This window comes from Podarcis cretensis (assembly GCF_951804945.1).
Source record: "Podarcis cretensis genome assembly, chromosome: 2".
Classification (NCBI taxonomy): Eukaryota; Metazoa; Chordata; class Lepidosauria; order Squamata; family Lacertidae; genus Podarcis; species Podarcis cretensis.
Genome location: NC_137171.1, coordinates 122,902,463 through 122,923,328, shown reverse-complemented (window position 1 = coordinate 122,923,328; position 20,866 = coordinate 122,902,463). Strand labels below are relative to the sequence as shown.

General features: G+C 46.1%; 1 protein-coding gene across 1 annotated transcript; it reads right to left on the bottom strand.

Moving 5' to 3' along the window:
* Positions 1-1,352: 1,352 nt before the first annotated feature.
* Positions 1,353-18,030, bottom strand: LOC307210974 (vomeronasal type-2 receptor 26-like; the record flags this gene model as incomplete). Its single annotated transcript, XM_079967173.1, has 6 exons — positions 17,846-18,030; positions 17,317-17,412; positions 11,425-12,097; positions 8,596-8,823; positions 6,344-6,470; positions 1,353-2,254 (listed from the first exon to the last, which is right to left on the bottom strand). The coding sequence occupies exons 1-6, from the start codon at positions 17,896-17,898 to the stop codon at positions 1,353-1,355; spliced, it is 2,079 nt and encodes a 692-aa protein (XP_079823299.1). The 5' UTR covers positions 17,899-18,030.
* Positions 18,031-20,866: the final 2,836 nt, after the last annotated feature.

Here is a 20,866-nt window from a genome sequence, read left to right as displayed (position 1 = left end):
CCGGGGGCTTTTAAAATGAAGGCTTCGCTGCCGCCCGCCAGCATTTTAAGATCGCCCCGGGACAGCAGAGAAGTCTCCGCTGTCCCGGGGGCTTTTAAAATGCTGGCGGTCGGCAGCGAAGCCTTTAGAAGAGGTCCCCGGAGATTTCCCTATGGGCTTTCTTCTTGCGAAGCAAGCCCATAGGGAAATTCGTCTTGCAGAACGACTCAAAAACGGAAAACTTTCCTCTTGCGAGTTTTTCGTTTTGCGAGGCGTTCGTCTTGCGAGGCACCACTGTAATTTTAGATGTTGCAAGGGGACGTGCCTTGGTGGAGGGCGGAGGGGGAGACACGGGAAGCGCGGCTGTGGGAACCCCCGATGTAACGTGGACGCACATGGATCCGCTCGCAGAGAAGGAGCCGCTTGGCCGGAGCTGAGCACACATAACAAAATTGTGTTATTAAACCAAACAGTGGCCGTTTCAGACAGACGGGGCTGCCGCTGCTGCTGCTGGTGGTGGCGGCAGCAAGGGAAACCTTCTGCAGAAGCCAAAAATGCTTCTCTCCCACCAAGAGGGATTCCAAGGTGGCTGAGGATTGGAAGAAAAGGGGAGTTTGGGGGGCGGGCGGGGAGGATCCAGCATCCCCGGAGAAGATCCAAGGCTGGAATAAAAAAGTTTCTCCGAGGAGAAAGACTCCCCCTCCGCGGCGCGGAGAGACCTGACCTTCCCCTTGCTGTTTTTGAGCAGTGAGCGGGAGAGAGAAGCCAGCTGCCTGCCTTGCTTCGGCCCCCGACGACGAAGGCGCAAGTTGAGAGATGCGGGGACATTTGAAGCAGCAGCCAGGTCCTTAAGAGCGACGGGGGGAGGCGAGCCGCACCATGTAAACTTTCTTGTGTAAAAAAAAAAAAAAAAAAAAAAGCCAGAATAAAAGGTGAAGGCTGGCGGCTGGCGGCGGCTACACGGGCCACATGACGAGGTCTGGCGGGCCGGATTCGGCCCACGGGCCTTGTGTTTGACACCCGTGATATAGATGATAGATGATAGATAGATAGATGATAGATAGATAGATAGATAGATAGATAGATAGATAGATGATAGATAGATAGATAGACAGATAGATAGATAGATGATAGATAGATGGTATGGCTTCAGAAAGAAATTAAGCAAATAGTCACTTCTAGCCATGATAACTATGTTCTACAGAAGCAGCAGTATGTCTGACTACCCACGCTGGTTCTCAATGTGGATATAATTTTGGCATCTTTATCTGTTTATCTTTCTTGAAACAAAGATTCAATGCAATTACAATTAACTTTATAATGAAAAATTCTTTGACAGCTCATTTTTTTAAAAAATTACATAATCAGATGCCTTATTTCATTTTTGTGGTCAGATGCTCCTTCGTGTTCAGATCAGGCCTCAGCACAATAATGTAGCATTTGGGAATGAAGATGCAGCCCAGGAGCCCAGCACTGGAGGCCAAGATGGAGAAAACCTGCACGGCTACCATGTATTTCCCCTTGGTGCTCAGGTAGGTGGGAACAAAGGACACCCAAACACTGCAGAAGACCAGCATGCTGAAGGTGATCAGCTTGGCTTCATTGAAGGACCCTGGGAGTTTCCTGGCCAGGAAAGCCACAGTGAAGCAGATGGCAGCCAGGAAGCCCATGTAGCCAAGGACAGTGTAAAACATGGCAACAGATCCTTCATTACACTGCAGGGTGATCTCTCGGGGCTGGGAGTGCATGTCAGACTCCGGGAAAGGGGGAGACATGCCCAGCCAGATGGTGCAGATGACAACTTGGACACCAGAGCAGGAAATGACAACGGAGTTGGCAAGACTCCTCCCCAGCCATCTCCTCACCTTGTTCCCTGGCTTCGTGGCCAGAAAGGCCAGCACCACAGTGATGGTTTTTGCCAACACAGAAGAGACGGCAACAGAGAAGATGATGCTGAAGGCTGTTTGTCGGAGAAGACAGGTTGCTCTTCTTGGCCTCCCAATGAACAGGAAGGAGGACAAAAAGGAAAGCAGGAGGGAGACGAGGAGAATGTAGGAGAGGTCTCGGTTGTTGGCTTTGACAATAGGAGTTTCTTTGTACTTAATGAAGATTCCTAAAATAAATCCTGTGGTAAAGGTCAAGTATATTGCAACAGAAGCCAAGAGAATCCCCAAATATTTGTTAAAGGATAGGAAAGTGATAATCTTGGGCACACATTGATCTTGATCCTTGTTTGGATACTGATCTTCTGAACATTCAGTGCAGTGGTTTGCATCTGAAAAGAGCAAGAGTGACTTCAATATCCCCAACACATACTTTATGTACACATCAGTTATCAATATCTCTTTCAGAGCATGTCTAATAAAGATGTCTGTTGCTAAGGAAACTGTTGGTGGGGAATACCTTTTTCTGGGACAAAGCTTGTTGCTAGGTGAAAAATTATATAAGGCTCATTTCAAGTCTATTTTTAGACAACACTAACAGCACGTGCTTGGGAAAGATGGAGGGCACAAGGAGAAGGGGGCGACAGAGGATGAGATGGTTGGATAGTGTTTTCGAGGTTACCAGCATGAGTCTGACCTGGCTGCGGGGGGCAGTGGAGGACAGGAGTGCCTGGCGTTCTCTGGTCCATGGGGTCACGAAGAGTCGGACACGACTAAACGACTAAACAACAACAACAACAACAGCACGTGCAGGTTCTGCTATTTGGGGAGGGAGCACTGGCTACCAATTATTTCCCAGGCTCCATTCAAAGTGCTAGTTTTGACCTCTAAAGCCTTAAATGGCTCAGGAACACAATACTTCAAGGACGGCCTCTTTCCATATGAACCTACCCTATCATCATCTGAGGCCCTTCTTCGTGTGCCTCCACGAGAGGCCCGGAGGGTGGCAACACACGAACAGGGCCTTCTCTGCAGTGGCTCCCCATCTGTGGAATGCTCTTCCCAGGGAGATTCGCCTGGTGCCTTCATGATACACCTTTAGTGACCAGGCAAAAACATTCCTCTTTAACCAGGCCTTTGCCTGACCCAATCTACCTACCCACGTACCTATGGGACCGCCTCTCCTGGTACGCCCCGCGGAGGACCTTAAGGTCCACAAATGACAACATTTTGGAGGCCCAAGTCGCAAGGTAGTCTCAACTAGGGCCAGGGCCTTTTCAGTACTGGCCCCAACTTGGTGGAATGCTCTGTCACAAGAGACTAGGGCCCTGCGGGACTTGACATCTTTCCACAGGGCCTGCAAGACAGAGCTGTTCCACCTGGCCTTTGGTTTGGACTCAGTCTGACCCTTATGTTTCCCTCCCCTTATGGTTTTGATCTAGGGGCCACTTTTAAAATGATGCTGCATTTTAAATTGCATTTTAACCTGTATTTTAAATTGTTCCATCCCAGCATTATGTTTTTACTGTAATTTTACTGGTGTTAGCCACCCTGAGCCCGGCTCTGGTCGGGGAGGGCAGGGTATAAATAAAATTTATTATTATTATTATTATTATTATTATTATTATTATTATTCCCTTTTTTGAATGCTGCCTCTTTTGGGGGGCGGTTGTTGGGTTGTTGTTTTGATTTGATCTGATGTGTGTGGTCTTTTGTGTGAACCACCCTGAGACCTTCGGGTATAGGGCAGTGTAGATATTAAATAATAAAATAATAAAAACTACACAAGGATCCTTTCAAGTCTGTTTTTAGACGACACTGACAGATAGCACAGGCCTGTGCTTCTTATTTGGGGAGTGAGGGCCATAGTATCCACTCTGCATGAAGAAAGGCCCCAATTCAGACTTCAGCATCTCCACACATTGCCTGGAGAGCAGCTGTCAGTCAACACGCAGCAAGATGGGTCAATGATCTGATATAGTGGAAGGCAGTTTCTTATACACCTTTTCCTCTAGAATCCCCCCTTACCTTCATATATATATATATATATATATATATATATATATGGTAAAGGTAAAGGTACCCCTGCCCGTACGGGCCAGTCTTGACAGACTCTGGGGTTGTGCGCCCATCTCACTTAAGAGGCCAGGGGCCAGCGCTGTCCGGAGACACTTCCGGGTCACGTGGCCAGCGTGACATCGCTGCTCTGGCCAGAGCCAGAGCCGCACACGGAAACGCCGTTTACCTTCCCTCTGGTAAGCGGTCCCTATTTATCTACTTGCACCCGGAGGTGCTTTCGAACTGCTAGGTTGGCAGGCGCTGGGACCGAGCAGCGGGAGCGCACCCCGCCGCAGGGATTCGAACCGCCGACCTTTCGATCGGCAAGTCCTAGGCGCTGAGGCTTTAACCCACAGCGCCACCTGCGTCCCCTATATATATATATATATATATATATATATATATATATATATAATTTTATTAACAATTTCAACATAACAAACAACATAACAACATAACAAATTGATAATTTGTTATGTTGAAATTGTTAATAAAATTTTATTAACAATTTCAACATAACAAATTATCAAAACAAATCATCCTCATTATTTCCCCCCTTTTTCTCTCTCTCTCTCCCACCTCCCCAACAAACCCTCCCTACCCCACAAGACTTACCTCAGCTCCTCTCTCTCTGATTTCTCAACTCATGTTGTTCTCTGCATATTGTAAAATTGTATACATCCTTGTATTATCTATCTACTATGTTGACCCTCGCTAAATTTGTGTATGTTTATTCAAAACCTGCCAAGGAGTCCAGTTCATTTTGTTGTCTTTTTAAGTAATTTCTAAAAAGTTCCCACTCTTCTTTGAAGTCGCAGTTGTCCTTATCTCGCAATTTGTATGTCAATTTCGCTAGTTCTGCATAGTTCATAAATTTCTCTTGCCACTGTTCTTTTGTTGGGGTTTCGTCATTCTTCCATTATTGTGCTATCAAGACTCTTGTCGCTGTTGTAGCATACATAAATAAGTTCTTTATTTTCCTTGGCAGGTCTTGTCCTACAATCCTTAACAAAAATGCTTCTGGTTGTTGTTGTTTTTTACAAATGCCATTTTAAACATTTTCTTCAACTCATTATATATCATTTCCCTTTTTTAAAAAAAATTATCTGCTTTCCCACCACATGTGGTAAAAGGTCCCTTCCTTTTCTTTACATTTCCAACATACCGTATTTTTTGCTCTATAGGACGCACTTTTCCCCCTCCAAAAATTAAGGGGAAATGTGTGTGCGTCCTATGGAGCGAATGCAGGCTCCTTGGCTTCAGCGAGAGCAACATGAAGCCTCTGAAGCACAGAGGGAGCGCTCCCTCCGCGCTCCGGAGGCTTTGCGTCGCTTTTGCTGAAGGCTGGAGAGCGAGAAGGGTCGGTGCACACCCACCCCTCTCACTCTCTAGGCTTCAGGGATAGCCGCCTGAAGCCTCCGGAGTGCAGCGGGAGCTCCTGCTGCGCTCCGGAGGCTTCAGGTTCCTTTTGCTGAAGCCAGGAGAGCAAGACTCTCCTGGCTTCAGCAGAGAGGGAGAGCTGCGCAGCGCCCCTTCAGCGAAGTGGGAGGAGAAATGGAAGGCAGTGGCGTAGCGTGGGGGTGCAGGGGGGGCCGGCTGCACCGGGCGCAACATCTGGGGGGCGCGCTCGCAGCCTCCGGAGTCGCCGAAGAGCCTCGGGCGCAGGCTGTAGCAGAGCCCCATGTCTCGTGGAACCGACGAGCTGTGCGCGCGTCCGGGCTGAAGGTGTCCGGCAGGCAGCGACTCTCAGCGCTTACCGCGGTCCCCGCGCGTCAGGGCCACGGAGGGCACGCCAGGCAGCCCCTCCTCACAGCCCCGTCACCGCTGCTGCTGCTGCAGCTGCCGGGCCATGTTGCATTTTCCTCGCCTCTCTGCCCCCCTCCTCCTCCGGGCAAGCAGCGTCGTTTGGGCGGCAGCGCCAGCGGCAACTCGCCTCAGATCACCTGACATGGACCCACCGCCGCCGCCGTGGCTACCTTACCGTAAATACCCCAGCCCAGGCAGCAGCAAGAAGAAGCTGGCAGCGGCGGCAGGTTAGGGGTTAGGGACGCAAATTACTTGCCTTGCCCCAGGTTAGGGGGCGCAAATTACTTGCCTTGCCCCGGGTTAGGGGGCGCAAATTACTTGCCTTGCCCCGGGTGCAGACAACCCACGCTACGCCGCTGATGGAAGGGGCTCCATTTCTCCTGCCGCTTCGCTGAAGGGGCGCTGAGCAGAGAGGGGGAGAATTTTTTTCCCTTGTTCTCCCCCTCTAAAACAAGGTGCGTCCTATGGCCAGGCGCATCCTATAGAGCGAAAAATACGGTATATTTGACCAGTTTTATACATTTTTGCTATCTGTACTGGTGTTACATACCATCTATACATCATTTTCATGTGGTTTTCTTTCAAAAGAGAACAATCTGTAAATAATCCCCGCTTACCTTCCTGAGCGGAGATGGTCCCTTCAGGACACAGAGCACATGCATAGCAGCAAAGTGGTTTCCCTTCTTGAATCACTTTGACGTACCCAGGAGGGCAGCTTCTGGTGCACCTTGAAGCTGGCAGCGGCTGACCATAAAGAGAAGGAACATCGAGGGGGAAATGTTTGGGGTGTGTTGGAAAGCTACAAAACTGAGTCGGAGACTTGGAAACCAAACAGTCACCCTCTGCTTCCAGGCCTGCTTTCATGAGCAAATGGCGGTGACTCGTCCCTTCTTTAACCATGTCTATTTAGCACCACCCCCAGAATCATTGATGGGTAACATTTAGCCCTAAGGTTTGTTTTTGGGTCCCCCCCCCCTTCCTTAATCCTGTATTATTTTATTCACATAATATTCACATCATATACATTCTTTACAACAAACAACTCCAAAATAAAAGCATATGCAACAAAATCGTAAGTCTCGTGTTTTCATTTACACTGATCTCCACTCCGATACCTTTACTTGATATTTATTGCTGCTTTCTTCTTTCCTTATAGAATCTATAAAAAAAATTAAATCTCTTAAATCCTGTACCAGTCTTTAACAATTTCAATTAATCCCTTCACCTCCCTCCCCCACAGCCCAGTACTTCCCTCCACGTGTGTATCTTCTTTACCTACTATTATTTTTGTTACTGCTGCGTTATTCAATTTATAGTGGTACCTCGGGTTACATACGCTTCAGGTTACATGCGCTTCAGGTTACACACTCCGCTAACCCAGAAATAGTGCTTCAGGTTAAGAACTTTACTTCAGGATAAGAACAGAAATCGGGCTCCGGCGGTGCAGCAGCAGCAGGAGGCTCCATTAGCTAAAGTGGTGCTTCAGGTTAAGAACAGTTTCAGGTTAAGTACGGACCTCCGGAACAAATTAAGTACTGAATTAACCTGAGGTACCACTGTATTTGTTATGCCATCCTTAATATATTATTATCCTATCTCCTTGCGCCTTTTAGCTAAAACTGTCTAAGTTTTTTTTTTATTGTTAACAAACATGGATACATATGCTATAATGTTATTGTTTTAGTTAAATAAATTGTTATTAAGGAAACGATTATTTTTCCTCCTTCCAATAAATTATAGCAGAATGTTGTCCAAATACAAACAGTTAACTTATTAAACCACAATAACTGTCTATGTATTTCTAATAGTATAACCAAATCAGTAAATTTTGATATAACTGTAAAAACTACTCTGAAAATTTATTATTCCAAAAATGAAACCTTCATCTGGTTGTAAATATTAAGATTATACCAGCAAGAATGAATTTTTCTGTAAAAAGAATAATATTTAAATCAAGTCTTACTGACTAGTGATTTAAATCATGATTTAGATCAATTTGATTTAAATCAAATCCACCCTGCAGCAGGGCTTAAAACCAAGTATTTTGTAGAACATTGGCGGAGGGGGTCAGTACAGTGGTGCCTCGCAAGACGAAAAGAATCCGTTCCACGAGTCTCTTCGTCTTGCGGTTTTTTCGTCTTGCGAAGCAAGCCCATTAGCGGATTAGCGGATTAGCACTATTAGCGGATTAGCGGATTAGCACTATTAGCGGTTTAGCATCTTAGCGGATCAGCTGATAAGCGGCTTAGTGGCTTAGAAAAAGGGGGGGAAAGGGGGAAAAAACCCGCAGGAACTCGCAAGACATTTTCGTCTTGCGAAGCAAGCCCATAGGGAAATTCGTTTTGCGAAGCACCTCCAAAACGGAAAACCCTTTCGTCTAGCGGGTTTTCTGTCTTGCAAGGCATTCGTCTTGCGGGGCACCACTGTAGCATCAAAGTACCATTAATGTGTCTAAGGATGAGACGAGCCCTGATCTTCACTTCTGTAGAGTGAGAGCATCACAAGGTGTCCTTGCAAATAAGAGACAGTGTTCTGAAGGCGTTATTATGTGTGGTTATGGGGCAAAGAAACCTTCCCAAACATATTTTATACAGTACAGTGGTACCTCGGGTTACATACGCTTCAAGTAACATACACTTCAGGTTACACACTCCGCTAACCCAGAAATAGTGCTTCAGGTTAAGAACTTTGCTTCAGGATAAGAACAAAAATCGGGCTCCAGGATCGCGGCGGCAACAGGAGGCGCCATTAGCTAAAGTGGTGCTTCAGGTTAAGAACAGTTTCAGGTTAAGAACGGACCTCCGGAACGAATTAAGTAACCCGAGGTACCACTGTAATCTATATTTCTAAATTCTATGGCTTTCCTCACCCGGTTAAGCCCCCTCAACCATATGGCAGCTTCTTCATCAACGCTGAAACTTTTGTCTGGGAATGCCTGTCGCTCTAGACCCCCAATTCTCTGTGAAGCTACTGAAGTGTTGGGCCACACAACCCAGTTCAAAATATCGAAATTGGCTGACAGTTCCCCGTCTCTACCCAAGTACACTCCATCCAGGGAAGTATTGTAAGATCCAAAGTTTCTCAGAAAATGGTGAAACTAGAATGACAGAGAGAAAAGGAGAAGTGGGTGTCCTATCTTTCTGGAATTGTACTCCATCTTTAGTTTTGCTTATATGCACCTATTACAACAACAGCCAGCAGTCCATTTTTGAATCCCTACATTCTGCTTTGGCATTTTGGGAAAGGCTGACATTCAAATCATTGGCACCCATGAGTGTTTACTAATACTTCCTATGATACCTCATTAAATATCTCTGTAAATATTCCCACAAAAGTTTACACAAGACTCTTCCTGTTTGTACAGGCCAGGCCTCTCTTATGCAGAACATTAATGCTTAAACTTTCCAACATTTCATTGGGTGCCAAAAGTGGACACTGTCAGGAACCTTGCTGAGGAGGGCTGCACTGAGGAATGGTGGGAGCCTCCCCCTGCTCCTGATCAGGATCCCAAATCTCCCAGAAGCAGGAGGACAGTATAGATTTGGAACAGTGGTTTACAGAGGGACATAGTTCAGAAGGCAGCAGCTGGGAAGTACTGGATGGGGAACAGCTAGAAGGAGAAGCACTGGGAGAGAGAGAGTTAACAGACTTTCTCTAGAAAGTGTTCATCCACTCAGCCCAAGGTCAAGAAGAGCAGATAAGGTGGCAGCACAGAAACAAGAATCCTCCCCCCCTTCACAAGTCAGAAATGTCATTTTAAGGACTTAAGCTGTGGATTTAAGGCTGTGTGGAGATAAACTTTCGAACCAAAGCATGTTTTAAGAAGAGCATGGAATGTATAAGGGCTTTGGAATGACGCAGTTAAAAATTCCGTCGCCATATTGGGAAGTTCTGTCGGAGGACTTAAGTCTGAGAGGAGAAATAGAGAAATAGAGCTGTTTTTATATTGTGGGTGAAACTCCTCAGTGGGACTTAAGAACGTCAGTTCTGTAATTAATGATGGAAAGAGTGCTGTTATCTATGAAGGTGATGATATATGGAAACCATCTCGATTTGAGGATTGGAAGAACGGAAAAATTCACACAGGATTATTATTGGTGTTTATCGGCTTAAGGAGACTATCAGAAGAGATCATAAAGAAAAAAAAGAAAATATATGAACAAGATGTGATGTGGAAACAGCAAGATAAGACTGGATAGAATTATGAACTTTGTTTGGACTGATTTGGACATTAACGCAGTGGCAAGAAGATGATCAGAATCCCCCTTTGGATCTTGAAATATGGGTTCCCTCAACAAAATTTAAAATTCGGCTTTGTAATTTGGAATTTATGTGATGTGATTTGATTTGATTTGATTTGATTGGCCGGTTAATAAAAATTATTTTTTTTTAAAAAAAAGATAAGGTGGCAGCACAGAAAGCACAGTGGTTGCGGGATCAGGTTACAAGGCACGGTAGTGACATGGGTGACTAGGGAGGAAGTGGGTGGAAACCTTAATTGGGAGCACCTTCATTCCTAGGAAATGGATTCTTTGTTCTCTCGCTGTGATCATTAACGCTTCTAACTGGTAAGAAGACTCCTCTCCCTTTGTTCTGCTTATCTACTGCCAAAGTGGGGAGGAAGCAAATTCCCTGAAGCCTGACAGACACCCAGCTTCCCTTATATTATGAACAGAGGAGAGGTATAAAGAGCCTTTGCCTATGAGTGGGCATGGTGGTGATGTGACATAGGTATCTTTCTCCACAATGATGAGGTAATTGATAGGGCATACCCAAAGGGCAGGGCTATAGTTACACAGTGGAAGACAGGAGTGCCTGACATGCTCTGGTCCATGGGGTCATGAAGAGTCGGACACGACTAAACGACTAAACAACAACAACATAGTTACACAGAGGGAGGTTTGTTGAACATTAAGAGGAGCTTAAGAGAGAGGTATGAAAGATTATTACTCTCTCATAGCAGAGTTAGCACAGTGGTGATAGCTGTGAGCATATTGAAACATGGTTAGATTTACATCTGCCCCCACCCACCTTTAAACAAATCCCCACACAAAAACCTAGGCTAGAATAAATCACAGAGACTTAGCTTTGCAATTAGGTGGATATTTTACTCCTAGGGTTTCTTGAAGCTACAAGAAATGACTACTGGCAGTAAAATGAAGATGAGAAAGGTTCCAAACAACTAAAAGGAAAGCACCTTGTTTCCTGCCAGATGGATGGGGTATAAATAATAAATTTATTACTCATTATTATTCCTTACAAACGGATCATGCAATACTTGGGTTAGCAAAGATGCAGGCTATAAAATCTCATTTTAGAGAGATTCCGTCCATTTACAGGTAGCCATGTCCACATGGCTCCTTCTTGATCCAGGAAGCACAAAGACAAAAGAGACTGAGAAAGGGGGAAGCAGAGTCTGCTGAGAGCCTGAAAAGCCACACTCACTCTGCTAATGGGCTGAGGGCCCAGGTTAGCCCTGTCACGTACACAAGTGTGAGCCAGTAATTGTATATTACAACTGCTGGCTCTCTCTTGCTAGAGGTCTTCAAGCTGAGACTGGACCACCATCTGTGGGGAATGCTCTCAGTCTGAGTTTCCTCCAAAGTGCAAGAGGCCTACAACAAACACTATGATTCTAAACTCCATAGTTCCATATTGGAGCTATTTTATCGTCTTCAGTGGAGATAAAAGGTCATACCTGCCATGCTTGCAGCTTCTGAAGTCCCACCTTGCTTCCTTCAACCAACATCACCCACTTGAATCTGGATGAGTATGCAGCATTTAAGGCATGCGTCAGAGCGTGGACACTCCTGTAAGCATTGTAGTTGTCTTGGGAGAGAGCTGGTGCAAGCATATCCAGGGGCAATTTCTGTTCACATCTTTCCCGTTCTTTCCCAGACAACACATGCTTCTTAAAGAAACAATGGAAGGCCTTCTTCAAGTAAGGAGTGACGTGACTCAGCTTGAAATTGTCATGTTTTGGAATATACTTCGTCTGGATTAAGAAGGAAAAAAACCAGTGGCTGTGCTGGAAGAGAAACTTGCTGTCAGACAATGTTGAGGTGAGGTCCCACAAAGCTGTTGTGATCCAAACCTTTCCGTCAACAGGCTGTATAAACAGTTTGAGTATTATATTTATGAGGTATATCCCATTGTAGAAAGAGCGGATTTCTGCATAGTAAACAAATACGTTGACTTCTTTCCATGAGAGAGCTGAATCGAGGGTCATTGACAAGTCAGGCACAATCAGTTCTGGGAATCTCTGTGAGACGGCAACACAAATATCATTTGAGGCAAGTATAGGTGTCAAGGCACTCAGGAACTTTTCTCCGTTGTCATTTTCTGGGGCAAAGAGACTGACCCACGTCCATCTGAAATGCAGGAGCAACTTGACAATCCCTGTGTATTGGTATTCATCTTTTGGGAGCGTCCGGTAGAAAAAAGGGAACTGAGTTTTATCATTGCGGTCATGGGAGACAAAACTGTAACTAACCTGGTAAGGAATGTAAGAGATGAATGTTTCGCTTTGTTTTCAGGGCAAAGCTCAGAAACCTGTTGACCTAAACTTACAAATAAACTGAAGAGTGCATATGATTAGGGTGAATGAATACTTAATATTCATATACCTGAAGTATACCTCAAGGAGCGTCTCCACCTCCATCGTTCTGCCCAGACACTGAGGTCCAGCGCCGAGGGCCTTCTGGCGGTTCCCTTGCTATAAGAAGCCAAGTTACAGGGAACTTGGAAGAGGGCCTTCTCGGTAGTGGCACCCACCCTGTGGAATGCCCTCCCATCAGATGGCAAAGAGAAAAATAACTACCAGACTTTTAGAAGACATCTGAAAGCAGCCCTGTTTAGGGAAGCTTTTAATGTTTAATAGGTTATTGTATTTTAGTGTTCTGTTGGAAGCCGCCCAGAGTGGCTGGGGAAACCCAGCCAGATGGGAGGGGTATAAATAATATATTATTATTATTATTATTATTATTATTATTATTATTATTATTACACTGCAAGGATAGAAGGCAAGATCATCACATCAGACAAAGTGTGGCTGTTTTCTCCCTTGTCCACATATTATCATTTTGAATTTACTCTCATTAGTCCACACTGGTGCATATTTGAGTTGATAATGAAGACTTAGCAGCTCCTGTACCTCAGTACTGTGAGGGGAGGGAAATTCAACACAACCTATAAACTGGTAGAATACTTTAAAACACACACACACACACAGAGAGAGAGAGAGAGAGAGAGAGAGAGAGAGAGAGCGCTAGAGAGGTTAGCAGAAGTTTTATCTCCTTTACAGCCAAGAGCCTTTTAAAGCAAAATGTAACACAACTCACACCTGTGGAATTTTGTAGATGCCCAGCATGTTTGAAATATGGACAGATAGCTCAGAATCAGCCCCTTCAAGGACAGCCAGAAGGTCATTCTGCCTTCCACACCTGTAGTTTGGAATATTTGCATTCCCGGTAGATAATATGTCTGCCATGGCGTCGTATGTGATTCTTGCATTGTAATAGTTCTCAAAGATGTTGTAACCCAGGGTGATGTTGGGCAAGATCCTCGGATCCTGGTTGATCTCATGAATGGCAAAAAGGAATGCCAGATTGTCGAGTAAATTTGTTTCCCGTCTTCTGCAAGGAAGAATACACGGCATCATAGTATCACCCTCTATTTAACAAAACTATTCCTTATTCTGCAACTTGAAGGGTATTTCCAGGTGACTGGAAACCTCTTGAGATTAATCTTAGAATGATACTCATGCTCCATCAGAGTCAGAAGCCCTATAGCTTTATATTGGTACGTGTTGTTGTTGTTTAGTCGTTTAGTCGTGTCCAACTCTTCGTGACCCCCTGGACCAGAGCACGCCAGGCACTTCTGTCTTCCACTGCCTCCCGCAGTTTGGTCAGAATATTGGTACGTAATGCCCTGCAATACTGCTTGTGACTGGTAACGTTTTGGGGGTACACATACTGCTTGCATTCCAATCGCTGCATTTCCTGTCACTTCCTGCTGAAACCCTGTAATGTGCTTGCCACAAATCGTGTGTGTGTGTGTGTGTGTGTGTGTTATTATTTAATCTCACATTTGATGTGCTATATAGTGCAAGGGTCCCATCGAGATAATGATAATAATAATAATAGCCCGGACACTGAGATCCAGCGCCGAGGGCCTTCTGGCGGTTCCCTCATTGCGAGAAGTAAGGTTACAGGGAACCAGACAGAGGGCCTTCTCGGTAGTGGCGCCCACCCTGTGGAACGCCCTCCCTTCAGATGTGAAGGAAATAAGTAGCTATCCTATCCTTAAAAGACATCTGAAGGCAGCCCTGTTCAGGGAAGTTTTTAACATTTAACACTGTATTGTTTTTAATACTTGATTGGGAGCCGCCCAGAGTGGCTGGGGAAACTCAGCCAGATGAGCGGGGTATAAATAATAAATTGTTGTTGTTGTTGTTGTTGTTGTTGTTGTTGTTGTTATTTATACATACATACCCCGCCCATCTAGCTGGGTTTCCCCAGCCGCTCTGGGTGGCTCCCAATAGAATATTAAAAACACGATAAATACATCAAACATTAAAAATTTCCCTAAACAGGGCTGCCTTCAGATGTCTTCTAAAAGTCAGATAGTTGTTTATTTCCTTGATATCTGATGGGTGGACATTCCACAGGGCAGGTGCCACTACTGAGAAGGCCCGCTGCCTGGTTCCCTGTAACATGACTTCTCGCAATGAGGGAACTGCCATAAGGCCCTTGGAGCTGGACCTCAGTGGAGGTGGAGACGCTCCTTCAGGTATGATGGCAATAATGCAACATCATTAAAGGTAAAGGGACCTCTGACCGTTAGGTCCAGTCACGGACGATTCTGGGGTTGCAGCGCTCATCTCACTTCACTAGCCGAGGGAGCCGATGTACAGCTTCCGGGTCATGTGGCCAGCATGACTAAGCCGCTTTTGGTGAACCAGAGCAGCGCACCGAAACGCTGTTTACCTTCCTGGCAGAGTGGTACCTATTTATCTATTTGCACATTGATGTACTTTCCAACTGCTAGGTTGGAAGGAGCAGGGACTGAGCAATGGGAGCTCACCATGTCGCGGGGATTCAAACTGCCGACCTTCTGATCGGCAAGCCCTAGGCTCTGTGGTTTAACCCACAGCACCACCCGCGTCCCACGCAGCATCATTAGAGAAGCACTAATACTGTATCAGTGACATGTTGCAGAATGCACCCATTTGGAGGGACCCTCAGTGGCAAAGCACAAGTTTTTTCATGAAGAAGGTGGCACGCTGCGTCCACAGCACTTCCACTTAATAAGAACTGGGTGGAAAGAGATGTAAAAGATTACAATTGTGGTTCGAGGACCCCGCGCAGTGGAATGAAGACACAAGGACACGTGATATAAGGTTAATGGGCAATAAAAGGCCACAACTTTATTGATTACAGCAAGTGAAAAGGTATTGGCTTAGGCATAGGATTACGTCAACTGACTCCACCCACTCGGAGAAGGGTGAGTCTAAAAAACAAAGGGGGTTTATTCACCAGTAGGTGGAGCCTGTTGATCCTAATCCAACTATAAGATCTCCCCTGATGTCACCGAGGGTCGTGCCACGGCCTCCCGCCAAGCAGGCATCGGACAGAATACACAACCGCCAGATTCCTTTAACGGAATACCCAAAAATTGAAGGCGCATGCGATAGCCACACCTAGCCCTTCGACACACCACAACACATTATTCCAATGCCTAACCTACCCACCAATACCACAAAAAGTTGTGACGATTGCTACGAGGTAGGCGGAAAAACCCAAAAGCCTAATGCCAAATGGAAAAATTCCTACCAGGCCCCCCGGACAACCAGGGCGACCAACCTAAGGTCCATAGCAAGGCCAAAAGAAAACTGGAAACCCTGCTCTAAGGGAGTGGAGGGTGGGTGACTCACGACGGGACGACAAAAAGTGAGGGCTGGAGGCTGGCGCCGCAGCAATTTAGGCTGCTGTACACGCCCCCTTGAAGGCACCTGGTTGGGTTCCTGGCCGAGGGCGTGGGCGCCAGCCAGGTGTGTGGGAGGCAGGGGGCAAACGCCCCCTGCTTGAGGCGGAGACCAGCTCCCGCCCACAACCACTCCCCTCTCTTGCAGGGAGGAGAGTCTCTGTGGGAGACCCCAAACAGTTTCTGCCAGTGAGAGTAGACTGTCGCAGGTGATATAGACCAAGGGCTCTTACCTGATAGAAGGCAGTCCCTACAGCTGCAATCAAAACAAACTCAGGAATATTTTACTAGCAGTTACATGCAGTTTAACTAAAGACAAACCACTTTAGCCTGTCTTGGATTGCATTGTTTGAAAGCCAGATGCATTGTTGTTGTTTTTTACTCCTTTATATTAAAATTATGCTGGGGACGGGAATAGCCTAGTTCTTTTTTTAATCTGTTATCATAGTACAGTGGTACCTCAGGTTAAGTACTTAATTCGTTCCGGAGGTCCGTTCTTAGCTTGAAACTGTTCTTAACCTGAAGCACTGAAGCAGGACCTGGAGGAATTTTACCCTTATGCTCTTCATATAATCAGTTATCCATATAATCAGTTATCAGTTATCAATATATTCATATATATCCAGATATAACCAGATATTTTTACAATGATTTTATAATCTATGTTTGAATCATGAAAGCTTCTGCTTAGCTTAAAAGCAAATTGCTTAAATCTGCAACGTGAACTTTGTCCCAGTACCTCCTTGTTCTCTCCCTATCTCACTGAACAAGAAGGGAAGCGATAAATCTGATGTGCTGGCACATTTCCCCCCTTGTCCAGACAAGGTCTGAGCAGTGAAACAGGAAGGTGCTAACCGCAGAATGTCCCAGTAACAGATGGCCGCGTGGGAGTAACGGATAAAGGTCCTTTTTGCCTTAAGTTTCTATTTCTTACCATAAAATCTGGGGGAAAGGTCGGACTGGTGTTCAAACCAAAAAGCAGAAGTTGGGAGAGAAGGCTTGTATGCGCTCATTAGCTTATTTTGCTGCCATTCGCAATTGTATCCTATTATGTCATGATCTGTGATGTATGTGCTCAGGTATAAAAGCCCCTGGGCGATAGGGCTCGGGACCCAGTCTTTTGGAAAGGATTCCACTGGATCAATTATTGCTCAGCAATAAACCTCACTTTCTTTTTCTCCACTGCTGCGTCTGTCAATTCTTGGACTCTATTTGAGTTGGTCACTTGTACCTTAAAAATCCTTGCAACAGCACCACTTTAGCTAATGGGGCCTCCTGCTGCTGCCGTGCCGCCGGAGCACAATTTCTGTTCTCATCCTGAAGCAAAGTTCTTAACCTGAAGCACTATTTCTGGGTTAGCAGAGTCTGTAACCTAAAGAGTATGTAACCTTAAGCGTATATAACCCGAGGTACCACTGTATACTGTTTAAATAAACCTTACCAGCTGGTGAAAAAAGCATGGTTGGAACTAGATGATGATGTCTGTGAGTGTTTAGAATCATATCTGGTTGGCAAATCAGGGGGAACATCAGGAGAAACTTGGATTTATCAGGGACACCTGTCAGGAAATAGCCATGCTCTCTTTCATCACTGCATTGTTACTTACATTTTAATGTGGATCACAGGAGTCTGGGAGAAATTGCTTGGCTGGACAATAGGATTGACCATAGATGTGATCCCGCCGATGAGGTGGTCACCTGCTCTGTAATAATTCAAAGGATCGTATTGATCTGTCACTAAATTCAATGGGCATTTTACCTGCAGCACCCCACAGGATACACAGGGGAGCAGGAGCAATATTGGGGTGGGCATGTTTGCTACAATCGCCCACCTCTCTTTGTCCTGTTCTCTACGAAGAAGTCAAAAGAGACTCAATTCAGGTGGAGTCTAGCCGGTGCTTCTGATATTAAATCTGATATTAAACTGCAGTGGCAGCATCCCTGCCTGCCTCAAACCCCAGCCTAAGTTCTTGTAGGTACAGGGTATATTTATGCACCATTCTCTGCCATTTTGGTGCAAGAAAATTGCTTCCAATTCTGATGTTTCTGTTACCAGCATCAAATGTGACCCTTGGGCTTTGGCAGGAAGAGGAATAAATCACCATGATTTCCGTAATTACGAACTGGAAGAATTACCTGTGCCAAATCTCTGCAGCGCCATACACAGGTGCCTGGCTGCAGGAAAACATGTTCGTGAAAACTCAGCAATGAGCTCTAAACTTTTCCACTGTACAATTTTTGGGTGGGGGAGAGCATAGGGAAGTTTAGCAAGAGTTTACTGGAACTGAATGGGGGGGGGGGGGGAATATGAAAAACTAGCCCACCTGTGAAAGATTTTTAAAGAATAAAAATAATAATATAATAATTATTATTAAAATGCTGGTTGACTGCTTCGCCGTGGTGCAAAAGGCAGGGGAAGCTGGTCTCAGACAGACACAGAGAGGCAATGAGATGGAGGTTTCCAATATTAGAAGCGCTGGGAAAGGCAGCCGTAAATATATATTTTCATTGATAACTTGTGCATCCCTAATTTCAACAGTCTTGATGTGTTCTCATTGAGCGGGTATCCTTGTGGAAAGTCCAAAGTTCTGAAAACTTGTGGGGAGGGGGAATTTCTGGCACCTTTTTCCCTAGGAAAAAGCACTGATCAGACCCATAATAAAGCACAGCTTAAAAGGGTCAGGTGTAGGGCTGCCACCCATCTTGTATAAAACAGGATTGTCCGTTAAAGGTAAAGGGACCCCTGACCATTAGGTCCAGTCGTGGCCTACTCTGGGGTTGCGGCGCTCATCTCGCTTTATTGACCGAGGGATCCGGCATACAGTTTCTGGGTCATGTGGCCAGCATGACTAAGCCGCTTCTGGCGAACCAGAGCAGCGCACGGAAACGCCATTTACCTTCCTGCCGGAGCAGTACCTATTTATCTACTTTGACGTGCTTTCGAACTGCTAGGTTGGCAGGAGCTGGGACCGAGCAACGGGAGCACACCCCATCACGGAGATTCGAACCACTGACCTTCTGATCGGCAAGCCCTAGGCTCAGTGGTTTAGACCCATAACATTGTTAGGTTCCACTTAAACTAGTTCCTGCAAGCTTTGCAGTCAAGCCGTACCCTTGCGTACGTGAGACTCACCTTACTGATAATGGGTCCAGCAGAATTTCTACCTCAGAAGACCCCACACAAGGGAATTTAGGTCTGGGGACACAATGCATCCCTGACCAGATTCAGCCTTCTCTGGAAGGACATCTCGGAAGACCAGTCCCAAGCAGAGAGAGTGCGGGGATTCAAACTGCCGACCTTCTGATCAGCAAGTCCTAGGCTCTGTGGTTTAATCCACAGTGCCAACCGAGTCCCATTTTTATGTTATTTTTATGTAAAATGTTGTGTCCTGTATTGATTCAATACAGGACAGTTTGTCCTGTATTTCCCCTATTTTCGCTCTGCTCCTGTACACTCTTTCTCTCGGCCAAGTTAAGGATCCTCTCCCAATGCCCCCCCCCCTTTCTAGGGGGAAGCCACTGCCAGCTTGGCTGGAGAAACTGCCTCGTGCTTCTTCCCTTTCCATCCACCCCCTTGCTCCTTCTCAGGTTTAGGCGGCCATCTGCCTGGGCCCTGTCCCTCAGAGGATAACGGGGGACTGAGTCTCTAGAAACAAGAGGTTTTGTGTCAGTGTAGCCCAGAAGCCCCAATTCTGAACATAGTTGTCTCCAAGTATGAGCCAGTGTGGTGTCTTGATTAAGAGCGGTGGACTCATAATCTGGTGAACCGGGTTCGCGTCTCCGCTCCTCCACATGGAGCTGCTGGGTGACCTTGGGTTAGTCACACTTCTCTGAAGTCTCTCAGCCTCACTCACCTCACAGTGTTTGTTGTGGGGGAAGAAGAGAAAGGAGAATATTAGCTGCTTTGAGACTCCTTAAGTAAAGGTAAAGGGACCCCTGACCATTAGGTCCAGTCGTGGCCGACTCTGGGGTTACAGCGCTCATCTCGCTTTGTTGGCCGAGGGAGCCAGCGTACAGCTTCTGGGTCATGTGGCCAGCATGACTAAGCCGTTTCTGGCGAACCAGAGCAGCGCACGGAAACGCCTTTTACCTTCCCGCCGGAGCGGTACCTATTTATCTACTTGCACTTTGACGTGCTTTCGAACTGCTAGGTTGGCAGGAGCAGGGACCGAGCAATGGGAGCTCACCCCATTGTGGGGATTCGAACTGCCGACGTTCTGATTGGCAAGCCCTAGGCTCAGTGGTTTAACCCACAGCGCCACTCGTTAGGGTAGTGATAAAGCGGGAGATCTGCATTGGCTCCCATTACGTTTCCGAGCACAATTCAAGGTGTTGGTGCTGACCTTTAAAGCTCTAAACGGACTCAGTTCTGTACACCTGAAATAGCATCTCCACCCCCATTGTTCTGCCCGGACACTGAGGTCCAACGCCGAGGGCTTTCTGGCGGTTCCCTCTTTGCGAGAAGTGAGGTTACAGGGAACCAGACAGAGGGCCTTCTTGGTAGTGGCACCCGCCCTGTGAAACACCCTCCCACCAGATGTGAAGGAAATAAGCAACTATCCTATCTTTAAAAGATATCTGAAGGCAGCCCTGTTTAGGGAAGTTTTTAATATTTAATGCTGTATTGTTTTTAACACTCAATTGGGAGCTGCTCAGAGTGGCTCAGGAAACTCAGCCTGATGGGCGGGGTATAAATAATAAATTGTTGTTGTCGTTGTTGTTATCAAATCCAAACTCTTCCTTCTTCTTCTTCCATTATATTTGACAGAGGTGGGTGGGAGAGAAATAGCCTCCCCCAAGTCTTGCCCTCCCCTTGCTCCCTAATATTTTTTTCTCTCCTTCAGAAACTTTACATGCCGAACAAAGCTCATCCCCTCATCAGAATATGCCTATTTTATTTTTACCTTGGACTGCATGTATTTCTGTACAGTACTGCATATGTGTGAAAGGACCATGTATTTCAGCTCTGGGCAGCAAAGCATAGACAGAAGTGCCTGTGTGTGCATGTGGCAAATTCCAGAGGGGACATCCGGTTAGGTTGCAATGGATTGCTTTCAAGTCATTTCAGCACCTGGGGGCGGGGAGGAACTTGTATCAGGATCGTATAAGTCCTCTTCTCACTCCTGCCTGCATGCAATGTGGGAATTAACAGTTGGC